This window comes from Ctenocephalides felis, unplaced genomic scaffold (assembly GCF_003426905.1).
Source record: "Ctenocephalides felis isolate EL2017-DRISC unplaced genomic scaffold, ASM342690v1 CF-g0.4_SCAFFOLD_00845, whole genome shotgun sequence".
NCBI lineage: Eukaryota > Metazoa > Arthropoda > Insecta > Siphonaptera > Pulicidae > Ctenocephalides > Ctenocephalides felis.
This window is the reverse complement of record NW_020536999.1, coordinates 83,782,201-83,795,397: the sequence shown is the minus strand read 5'-3', so window position 1 is coordinate 83,795,397 and position 13,197 is coordinate 83,782,201. Positions and strand designations below refer to the sequence as shown.

Sequence of the window (13,197 nt, the reverse complement as noted above, 5' to 3'; positions counted from 1 at the left end):
CTATCTTGTTATATCTGAGCAAATCAAATGTAAATCATAAATCAATTTATGTCCAGACATTAACAATCGTCATTTTATTTCGAATTCAATTTCAAAAAAAAAGAGTGCGCGTAAGGATCACACGCGATTGAAGTAAAACTTTTAATATTGTATGAGTAGGCAATTAAGATAAAAATAAAAAAACATCATATTTGAATTTTAAAAATCATTTATTAATAATCACATAACATCAATAACACAGTTTAAAACAACAGCGATAGATTAATTGCTATCATATTTCATATATGATATAATAGGTTTGTGATAACTGAAATGAGAGACATAAATTTTGCTTTGTAAACTATGTACATTTCTGGAGAAAACTGCATCAATAGTCGTGCCATATCTTGTGGTTGATTCAAATGGAGAATTATTCATTGTTAAATTAAATTTATTATTTAAAAAATCAATTAATGGTTGAGATTCTTCTGAACGAAAATTGACATTGAAATCTCCAGCAAGAATTAATGGTATCTCGTTGTGATTAGTGTTTAAAAGTTTTGCACCCTCATTAGAAAAATGAAGTAACTGCTGATGAAGAAATTTAATAATATTTGATACGTTTTTATTGGGAGAAATTTAAAGGACGACTATAATTAATGTTTGATTCTGAGTGTTCACACAGCGGACAACTGCAATATCACCTACTTGTGTAATTTCATTAGGAATATCCAGTAATATTGTTGGCGCAAGAAACTGCATAGGAGTGGCATTATGAACAGTATCTGAACATGAATGATAGACAGCTACACCACCTGCTCTTGAGTTTGATCGTTTGTATTGAGTAACGCAGTAATAGTTCTGAATATCAATTCGTTCTTCATTATTAATCCAAGTTTCCGAAAATAACAAAAACGTACAACGTTGTAGCACTTTATCTTGCAGATCAGGCAAATGAGCTCGTAAACTTTGGCAGTTAAAGGAAAACAATGAAATGTCGTTCAAACTTATTCTCACTCAATTTTTTTTCTTGTGTTATTAATCTACAAGTTGAAAGTCTTTGGAATTCAGTTTGTAAGTCCATTAATCCTGCTGGCCGTTTTCTTCCATGATAAAATTTTTTGTCGTTGTTTTAGAAATGATGAACAATCCATTAATGCTGGTAACTCGTGATAATGCAACATATAGAAGCTGCTGATTATGTGTTTTATTGTATTCATATACAATTTCATCAAAAGTACCACCTTGTGATTTGTGTATTGTGAGTGCACAAGCAGACACTAAAGGAAAATGATTTCTTTTGGCAAATATGATTTTATTTCTATTCATTGGAATAGATAAAGATCTCCTGAGAATCGGCACAGCTGACCTACTGATATTAAGAGTTTGAATATGATGTGCAGCTTTCTTCCTAATTTTGTTACCTATCTTACCAGAAAATTCAAACCATAAACGTAGAAGTTCATCATTATCGCCACGTTCTATGTACACTAATTTTCCTACACAACCATTAGCTAAGCCATCACTTACATCAATATTAGTTGTTATTATGTAAAATTTATTCAGAACTGAAATTATTTCATACGGCAAACCCCGGTATCAATAACCGATTTTTGTGAAACTGCTGACGAATGTATGATTGTTGATCTGTCGCATGGCAACCTACATAAATATCCGTGGCAGTAGATATTATTTTGTCTTCAACGAGATTCAATATAAATTTATTATATTCCATGACACATTTATTCTCTAAGAAATGTCTTATTCCATGAGGACATAATACAGCAACCTCTTCTTTTGTAAAAAAACGTGATTCAATTAATGCAAGTTCATATAGGGTTTAGCGGGTTTAGCGTTCGACTTACGCGTGACATGACGGGAGTGGATCGCGACTCGCGACATCAGCGCTTACAGCGTCGTAGTGTTCAACTTCACGTTGGTGTTTTCGTTGCATTTGTACGGATTTACACCCGTGTCGCGCCTACAGAAATTTTTACACCCATATCGCGCCTAAAGAAGTTTTACTTCAATAGTTGCCTAATTTACACAAAATTGAAAAAGTGCTCCCGTATAGTCATAGTCTAAACGCATTTGCAAATAATTCTGTGCGACATTTTTACTATACTGTGCTTAGCTTGGCGGAATTTTCACATTTTTCAATAGTTTTCACAAATTTGGAAAAGTGTTCCAGTTTATAAACAGTCTGAACGCACTTGGATAAACATTTGTACTAGAGTGGCGCTTAGCCTGGGTAATTTTTTGAATCCAAAATTACAAAAATAGTTTATGGAAAATAAAAAAAATGATGTTTTTTACCCTCAAAAGCAATTGTTTTGTCAATACAAGCAGAAAGTTTTTTAGAATCATTCAAATCGGACGCTTAGTTCACTCAAAAACTGCAATTTTTTTTCACATTTAGCTCTGTATCTTCGAAATGGCAGGACCTGCCTTTGCCAAAAACTAATCAGCACATTTCCCTATCAATAGGGATCGAATGTTTTTTTAAACTATTCAAATCGGTAGATCCGTGCGCCCGAAAACGTGGACGAAAAAATGCGGACATACAAAACACACACGCACACACAACCATTTTTTCTGAGGTATGCCAAAATGTTCAGAAACCTTCAAAACGTCGAGAAATGCAAAAATTTTCATTTTCGATTTTTGGCCCATTACTTTAACTATACAGGAAGTTAATAATTAATTCATCAACTATGATATTATAACATTCTATTATGTTTAATAGAAGGCTTCGAGGGTAGCTGCAAATTGCTGCAGAATGCAGTGATTAAGCGTAGGAATGCCTTGACACCCAGAAGATGTAAGATGTATGATACATCAAAAATTTTGTTCCGGGAGGTAAGAAGGATTAATAAACAATGCAACAATTTAAGGGATAAATTGCAACAGAGTATACAATGTTCTGAAATGTTTTCAAATATTCCAGAAACATTTAATATTGGGGCAAGTAATTTTATATTGTCTTCATTAAGAGAGCATACTAAAAATCCGAAAGGAAGAAAATTTACAGACAAAGACAAAATTCTTGCTTTAAATCTGTATGAAAAGTCTCCAAAGGCTTATCATTTTTGGAGACAAATATTTATTTTGCCATCTCTTCAAACATTGAGGAAGTTGCTTTCAGAGATACCTTTGTATAGCAGTATTAATGAGTGTCTTTTTAATATAATAGGTTCAGCTATTTCTCATAAAAAGTATGAGAGTAGCAAATACTGTGTTTTGATGTTTGATGAAATATCACTATCTTCAGAATTGTCATATGATCGTAAAAAGGATCACATTGTCGGTTTTGTAAAACTAGCGAATGGCAGAAAAAGTTTATTTGCACATCATGCACTTGTTTTCATGATAAAAGGAATAAAGGATCGTTGAAAGCAACCAGTTGCTTTCTACTTTTCCGAAGGTGGAGTAAATAGTTCTGATTTAAAATCTCTTATTGTTGATGTGGCAAAAAAGTTATTTAGTATTGGTTTAAAGGTTGTTGCCACAGTTTGCGACCCGGATTGTACGGGTTGATCTTAGCTGCCTCAGCATATCCTCTTTTCCACATCATGTTTTTATCTTCAAGATAAAATATATTATGTAGTGCCAACATTTCGTTTTATTTCTTTATTTACTATAAAAAAATTGCATTCTTTGTCATTTGCTTGATGGTTTCCATGGCATACTGCACATATAAAGTATGATACGATATGGCAATTTTCATGAGAGTGTTTTTCTGAACCATTTCGGCATCTTATCTTGCTTTTGCATTGGTTTTTTATATGCGACCAATATGCGGCAAATTGTAAAGCAGGCTTTTAAATGATATAGAAGAGTATTATAAAACAAAAAACCTTCACTGGATTAAACTGTTTTTTGAAATAGATGGCCATGAGATTGTACCTTTATATGATCCTCCACATTTGTTAAAGTGTATGCGGAATAATTTTGCTAAGTACAATGTTATATTTATAGGTTTAGATGGGGACGAATATAAAGCATCTTGAAAAGACATCATAGATTATTACAATTATGATTTTACTTCAAGTATGTTTCGTCGTTGTCCTACATTAACCGAACACCACCTTAATCCAACAAAAATGAAACGTATGAAGTTCAGTCTTGCTGCGCAAGTATTTTCTCGACGGTTACCTCATGGACTTCAAAACTCTGGTTACCAAGTAGTAGCTGGAAACGTTACATCATATGGTAGCGGAGAATTTTTGATGTTCATGGACTATACTTATTTGAACTACTTATTGAAAAATTATTCCTTTAATGTTTCATTTATTTGATTTACCAAAACAGTATTGATAATGATTATTATACTGCTATTACTATAATAATACCAGCTTTTATTATATTTTTATTTTAGAAGTTTTTCAACTTTTTATATTTTTACGATTTTTATAAAACTAAATAAATGTTTAAAATGATATCAAAGCATTATTTTATAATTTACCGTACTTTTTATAACCTATCATAGACCTTATACAATACATGGACTGCTAGTTGAGCGCATAAAAAGTGTCAAAAGATGTTCTATGGCATGAGGGCATACGAGGGTAATTTTGCGGCCGAGATATGTCAAATACGAACACGAGCTTTACCAAGATTATTCGAATGCACTCGATCGCTTAAATTTTACAGTTACTTGGGTTCACGTGATGTTTGATCGCTCGGGTTTTTAAACTAAAAGAGGATAAAAATATACCTGTTGTAAAATTGTTAAAAGTAAAATGTCTTCTAAAATGTGTTTGGTCTGTGGTAAAGTTCCTGATTGCAGTAAAACCTGTTCTGAATGCTTCGCAAGTATTCCGGGAAATTCGCCATTCATCGATATAAAAAATGAAGGATATCTTTCAATATAGAAACCCTAATTCGAAATTCTTTAAATTTAATGTACAAAACTTCATATGAAAGCACAATTCTCCGAAAGTTGAATGACTTGGGACTTGCACATTTTTGAAGTAAAACTTCTTTAGGCGCGATATGGGTGTAAAAATTTCTTTAGGCGCGACACGGGTGTAAATCGTACAAATGCAACGAAAACGCCAACGTGAAGTTGAACACTACGACGCAGGTAGGCGCTGATGTCGCGAGTCGCGAGTCGCGATCCACTCCCGTCATGTCATGCGTAAGTCGAACAGTCGAACGCTAACTGAATCTTGTTGAAGACAAAATAATATCTACTGCCACGGATATTTATGTAGGTTGCCATGCGACATATCAACAATTATACATTCGTCAACAGTTTCACAAAAATCGGTTATTGATACCGGGGGTTTGCCGTATGAAATAATTTTAGTTTTGAATAAATTTTACATAATAACAACTAATATTGATGTAAGTGATGGCTTAGCTAATGGTTGTGTAGGAAAATTAGTGTACATAGAACGTGGCGATAATGATGAACTTCTGCGTTTATGGTTTGAATTTCCTGGTAAGATAGGTAACAAAATTAGGAATTGATAGAACGTGGCGATAATGATGAACTTCTACGTTTATGGTTTGAATTTCCTGGTAAGATAGGTAACAAAATTAGGAAGAAAGCTGCACATCATATTCAAACTCTTAATATCAGTAGGTCAGCTGTGCCGATTCTCAGGAGATCTTTATCTATTCCAATGAATAGAAATAAAATCATATTTGCCAAAAGAAATCATTTTCCTTTAGTGTCTGCTTGTGCACTCACAATACACAAATCACAAGGTGGTACTTTTGATGAAATTGTATATGAATACAATAAAACACATAATCAGCAGCTTCTATATGTTGCATGATCACGAGTTACCAGCATTAATGGATTGTTCATCATTGCTAAAACAACGACAAAAAAATTTATCATGGAAGAAAACGGCCAGCAGGATTAATGGACTTACAAACTGAATTCCAAAGACTTTCAACTTGTAGATTAATAACATAAGAAGAAAAATTGAGTGAGATAATAAGTTTGAACGACATTTCATTGTTTTCCTTTAACTGCCAAAGTTACGAGCTCATTTGCCTGATCTGTAAGATAAAGTGCTACAACGTTGTACGTTTTTGTTATTTTCGGAAACTTGGATTAATAATGAAGAACGAATTGATATTCAGAACTATTACTGCGTTACTCAATACAAACGATCAAACTCAAGAGCAGGTGGTGTAGCTGTCTATCATTCATGTTCAGATACTCTTTATAATGCGACTCCTATGCAGTTTCTTGCGCCAACGATATTACTGGATATTCCTAATGAAATTACACAAGTAGGTGATATTGCAGTTGTCCGCTGTGTGAACACTCAGAATCAAACATTAATTATAGTCGTCCTTTAAATTTCTCCCAATAAAAACGTATCAAATATTATTAAATTTCTTCATCAGCAGTTACTTCATTTTTCTAATGAGGGTGCAAAACTTTTAAACACTAATCACAACGAGATACCATTAATTCTTGCTGGAGATTTCAATGTCAATTTTCGTTCAGAAGAATCTCAACCATTAATTGATTTTTTAAATAATAAATTTAATTTAACAATGAATAATTCTCCATTTGAATCAACCACAAGATATGGCACGACTATTGATGCAGTTTTCTCCAGAAATGTACATAGTTTACAAAGCAAAATTTATGTCTCTCATTTCAGTTATCACAAACCTATTATATCATATATGAAATATGATAGCAATTAATCTATCGCTGTTGTTTTAAACTGTGTTATTGATATTATGTGATTATTAATAAATGATTTTTAAAATTCAAATATGATGTTTTTTTATTTTTATCTTAATTGCCTACTCATACAATATTAAAAGTTTTACTTCAATCGCGTGTGATCCATACGCGCACTCTTTTTTTAGATCAAGCCATTTCCAGCAATTTGTCCAGCATTATCATGACCTTATCAACTTTGTCGCAAAAATTTACTTAACAATTAGAATACACCATGAAGAAAGAAAGAAAAGCAAAGTTGATAAATATGTACTCCGCTTTCATACGAAAATTGCGCTTTTTAAACACCAATAATAAATATATTACATTTAAATAAATATTTCATTATTGCTTTCTAATTTCCCATAATAGCCTTAGCCAACTGTTCTTATTTTCAGTGAATTTTATAATAATGTTTGAATTTTATAATAATTATAATGTTTTATTTTTTTTTTCTAATTTCCCTTAAACACTTTGTATAACTAAAATAAATAAATAAATAAATAGTTCATTACATTCATTAGTTCAACATAAATTGTATATTATATATAATGTATATTATATATAATATTTTGCCAACAATTTCGAACACACAGACTTTCATTTGACGCTTAAGCGATCGAGTTTGACATATCTCGGCCGCGAAATTACCCTCGTATGCCCTCATACCATAGAACATCTTTTGACACTTTTTTACTTGAGAAATTGAGACTTGTATGGGGACTAGCAGTCCATGAAATTGTATAAGGTCTATGTGTCTATGTAACCTATTCAACTATATTCATCAAGGCAATACGATCAAAAATGTATGCTTCGAGCGCTATCACGGAATAGTGTACAGCAACTCCCGGCATTATATTCACGAACCGAATTTTATCACGGAATTAGAGACAAACGCGTAGTTCACCAAAATGCCGATTATTTCTATAAATAACGTTCTACGACGAAAAAATCTTGTTTTATAATAATCTTAAAGGTCTAATTAATAAAATATAACAGATTTAGTTCGTCCACTTTCCTATTTTCTCTAAAATACGTCTTTAAAGTCAAACGTCCCTTAACATCCCGTAATATGGTACGTTTACCTTAATTAAAATTTTAACTAAATCGCCTTGCATTAAAAATTGGATTAACACGATAGAGGGTTTGAGTTACATTTGGCACAAATCAAAAGTAGTTTAGGGTTTTAGTTACTTGAACCAGAAATTTTAACCAAGATTCGTTGAAGAATATTTTTAGTTGCATAAGGAGTCAAGGGGCTTCGAATACTAATCCAAGTTGTTACTCTTTTGTGCCTGCCTTTAGAACTTTGCTAGTCAACAATTTATCATCTCGTCATTCACCTTCTGCTAATTGCGAAATCGATGATACAACCGGGTTACTTGCCACATTTTGAGTGTTTTTGCATAATGAAGATGTTTTGGATACGGACTCTCTGATCAATAATGTCTAAAACAAAACCTCTCTCTGGAAGTTAAAAATAATGAAATATTTTAACATGCAATATTGTTACGAAACCCCTCTCCATATATGTCTAAACTAGTGATGTGCCGACTCGAAAATTTCCTGATTCGAGTGATTTTCCTGATCAGAAAAAAACCTGATTCGAATTATGATTCGAATCAATTCGAATCAAGTTCATATATGAACAATTATAATTTAAGACAAGAAATAATATCACTTTAATAATTTTAAGTTGAAAATAATAAAATATTTTAACATGCAATATTGTTACGAATGTGTGGGTGACAGCCCATACACACATGAAAATTACATAAAGCCACCCCTCTCCATATATGTGTAAACCATCCCTGATGAAGAGTGTGGAAGAGTCCGCAAGTGGAAGTAGTAGAATATACGCCCTCAGGGGTGACAGTCGGAAGAATCCTTCTTAAGCATTAGTCCCTAACAGTTGTTTTGGTAGTGGTAGTAATAGCCCAAGAGCATGAGTCCGATATGAGTCGAAGGGATGAGCTCGGTGTTGTGCGCGAAGTGTTTTATAATTGATGTTGTGATAATATAAGCTAAAGGAATGTTATGAGGGACAGCGCATCGAAAGCTGTCCCCAAACCGAAAGTAAACTATTAATTAAAATGTGACTAGTGTGTGATGTGAATCGGGAGCCCGAAGTATGGACACGATAGACAATGGTGGTTACAGATAAGTCTAGATTCAAGTTGTATAGTTCAGATTGAGATTAGTATAAGTATGTAAATATGTGAATATAAAATATTGTTTAGTTAAGTCACGAACAAAAGCTCTAATATTTAGTTTTTCAGCAGTGCGGGATAGAAGATAAAAGTAATATTTAAGTAACAAATGATCAAATAATTAAATAATCCGCAACTAGCAATAAAATAATTCATAACAAAAGGGTTATAAATAAAAGAATCCGTAACAATAATTTTAACTTCCCGCAGGGTAAGTTATAGTAATTGCAAAAAAAATCGAAAATGAAAAACCGTTTCAAAGGTTTCAGAGAAAATTTGTACACACATACATACATATACATCCATTTATTTTAAGGTATGTTGAAATATTAAGGTATGTTGATGATTTTATTTTTTGCATGATTACTATAACCTACTCTATGCGTAGTTAATAAGTGACCAATAATAACAAATATTATTTATAACAAGTTTTAATTTTTATGTTATACATATGTACATAATTAAATAAAAAACAATTTAATTTAAATAATAACACTATATATTCATTTAATAACTTCTGCCAGTATACAATATTTGGTGAGCAATGAAGTAAATATTATATTTTATTAGTCACCACAAATATTTTCAAAGATATTTTATAAACAATATTTACCAAAGCATCCTGCACGAATGAGAACGTCTGCTATTTATAATTATAATGTCTTACTGTGTTTAAAATGATCAGTTCTCATGATTGTTTTGGTTTGAATGGCATTTTAATCGATGTTTAGATTTTAATGTTTTATTACATATTTCACTTTTATAAGGATGTTCTACAGTATGAACAGTTTTATGTTGGTTTAATTGGTTGGTGTAGTTGCGAATGTTTCATTGCATGTGGCTCATTAATGATTGCTTTCTCTTGTGTGTACAAATTCATGTTGTTTCAAATGTTCTTTTAATCTGAATGCATAATTGCATATCTTGCATTTATGCAGTCGTTCTCCAGTATGAATCATTAGATGTCGGATTTTATGCTGATTTAAACTTTGTTTAGTTGCGAAAGTTTTTTTACATACTGCACATTCATGATTACTTTCTTTAGTATGGACAAAATAATGTTGTTTTAATTGGCTTTGTCTTGTAAATGCTTTACTGCATATTAAGCATTTATGTGGTCGTTCTCCAGTATGAATCATTAAATGTTGTATTAATATTTTTTTCTTGTGAATGATTTATTGCATAATGCACACTTTTGAGGATGTTCTCCAGTGTGGATCATTTCATGCTGACTTACACTATGTTTAGTTGCGAATGTTTTTTTACATACTGCACATTCATGATTACTTTCTTTAGTATGGACAAATTCATGTCGCTTTAAATTGTGTTTTAATCTGAATGCTTTATTGCATATCTTGCATTTATGTGGTTTTTCTCCAGTATGATTAATTAAATGTTGGTTTAATGGTTGTTTTGCTATGAATGCTTTATTACATATTTCACATTTGTAAGGACGTTCTTCCGTATGAATCTTTTTATGTTGGCTTAAATTACTATTTGTTATAAATGCTTTAGTGCATATTTCACATTTGTAATGACGTTCTTCTGTGTGAATCTTTTTATGTTGACTTAAATTACCATTAGTTATAAATGCTTTATTACATATTTCACATTTGTAGTGACGTTCTCTTGCATGAAATTTTTTATGCTGACCTAAACAACTATTTGTTATAAATGCTTTATTACAGGTTTCACATTTGTAAGGACGTTCTCCTGTATGAATCATTTTATGTCGATGTAAGGTGCTAATTCTTGAGAAATTTTTATTGCAAATTTCACATGTCAAGGGTTGTTTCAAGTTTAGGGTAGCTTTACGTTTTTCTAAAACTTTTTTAAATGATTTATTACATTCACTTGTATTATCCACTAAATCACTTAACTCACCAAAATGATCAATATTTTTGTTTTTACTGGTGTCTGCAAGGTGCTCATCAATCGATTCATGCTTAACCTCTTCGTCAATTGTTACTTCAGATTTTAAAAATTGCTGTAGACATATTTCTTCATTTTCCGTGTAAGAATTCTCATGGAAACGAGCTTCATCTTGATCATCAATTTCTTTTTTGATTTTTTCGTCTATAGTGACTTCAGAATCTAAAAATCGCTGTTGATATATCTCCTCGTTTTCCATGTAAGATTCCACGCCGAAACTTCTTTCATCTTGATCATCAACTGTTTCTTGTTTTATTTTTTCGCTTATTTTTATCTCAAATTCTGAAAATTGCTGTAGATATATTACCTCGTTTTCTAAATATGTTTCTGGAGTAATGTCATAATCATCAAGTTCTTGTTTAACTGGAGAATATTCCTTTGGTTCAGTTTTAATTATTGGGTTTGAAATTGTTTCTTCGGACATTTTCGGCGCTAGTCGTTTTTTATAAACAAACCAACAGTAATTTATAAAAAATTAAGAAAGCTTTCAATTTGTATGCTTTGCATCAATGATAAATATGTTTTAATATACACATATCTATTAATTCGTTTTGACTTTGACATTTGATTTGAGTCTCACTTCGCATAGGATTGAGATCAGGTGTGACAACACTCAGTACGTTTCATTTATCATGGACCATGGACCATGGACCTACATCCTCAGTACAAATCCGCGTTCACAACGCTTAGTTCCAGTCACGAACGCAAGGTGCAAATTTGGCGCTAGTGAGCCGATGTCATGTTTGACAGGTAAGTAATCCACGAGCAATATATACAAGAAATGTCAAAACATGAAAACTTTCATATAGGTTATCGTATATGAGACATCCATTTTGTTTTGATTCTTATTGTGAATGTTGTGTTTACAAGTGTTTTATAATTGTTTATAAGGTTTTATTTGTGATTCAATCAGATCTATAACTCTTAAATGAAGAGGATATAAAGCAGTTGCTAAAGCTGTGTATATAATAAAATTTTAATCACAATACATTTTAGGAGCAAGCTACGGCTCTTTTATAAGAAAGGCAAGGCTCCTCTAACTTTTCAGAATTGTATTAAATTTGGAGGCTCTTAAATATATATGGAAAAGCATAAATAGACTAGATTTTACATTGTTTAAGAACGCCACTGAGTTAATGAACGAAATCCAATTTCAGTGCAAGTTGACAAAATAAGTTAATTTAATGCAGCGGTTTTTTGAATATTCAAGATAATGTCAAGAGCCATTTAGCATGACTGGATTTATCGCAAAGAATGTGCTGAAAAGTGGCAAATCTTACTTACTGACACTATAATTTACACACCATGTTTTGTGTTCACGTCATTATTGGTAGTGAATAATGAATGATTATCCACTTGAAGGCAGGAATCCTGTAATTTGTTAAACTTTATATTTTTCTTGATTTATTTAAATAAATATGTTTGTTGCAATATATTGCTATTTACTTTGATATCTATTTTAATATATGTATTATCATGGGGAGTTATCTCCGAACAAATGTATATTACCCTGTTTTGGAAAGGACTACTATTTGTAGCGAAAAAAAGATACACGTCAAAATTACTCGCTTAGATTTGCCATTTGCCATTTTGTATCAAAGTTTGTGGTTCGATGTTGTTTCTGTAATTAATTGTATTCAAGTAAGCGTTTATGTGAAATTTAATATGGCAAAATGTAACGCACCAACTTGTGGTATCTTCAGAAATAATATAAAAATGCACTTCTTTGCGGCTTTATGAAGTGAACAAATTAGAAATGTCCAATTATATTTCACAGAATAGTTCTCATGTCTATAGTTCACAGTGATATAAGAAGAGAAAGACAATCTGATATATGACCAGGAGAATACTCCGGAACTCCAGTGGAAAAGGTAATAATAATTCTGAATAATTTAATACCATTTGCTATTACGACTTGATATTATATTACAACATGTTATGTTTATTAGATGTTCTTGGGAATACAAATTGCAGCAGAATCTAGTGACTGAGGATAGGAGTGTCTTGATGCCGAGGGCATGTAAAATGTATGACACACCCCATAGATAAACAAGTATAATAGATCGCTATGTCTGGCGGTTTGACGTTACCTCGATTGGAATACAAATTTTTAAAAATAGATGGCAGCACATGTATAATATTTAAATTACCCCTGGTTTTACTTCTTAATTTGTACGTATCGTATACAGCCCCAAAAACCTGAATAATTTTTAATATTGGAAATAAGAACAAATCATACGAAATACAAAATATATATTTTCAAAGATATTACATATGTTTAAAGAACAATTAAAATTATGTTTATATTAACAATTATAATTACAGTTATGGAATGTTTGAAAATATAATAATTATTATACATAATTATAAAAGTATTAT

General features: G+C 31.6%; 1 protein-coding gene across 1 annotated transcript; it reads right to left on the bottom strand.

The window, feature by feature from the left end:
- Positions 1-10,036: 10,036 nt before the first annotated feature.
- Positions 10,037-11,242, bottom strand: LOC113391118 (zinc finger protein 583-like). Its single transcript, XM_026627083.1, has one exon. It carries the CDS (start codon positions 11,240-11,242, stop codon positions 10,037-10,039), a length of 1,206 nt encoding a protein of 401 aa, XP_026482868.1.
- Positions 11,243-13,197: the final 1,955 nt, after the last annotated feature.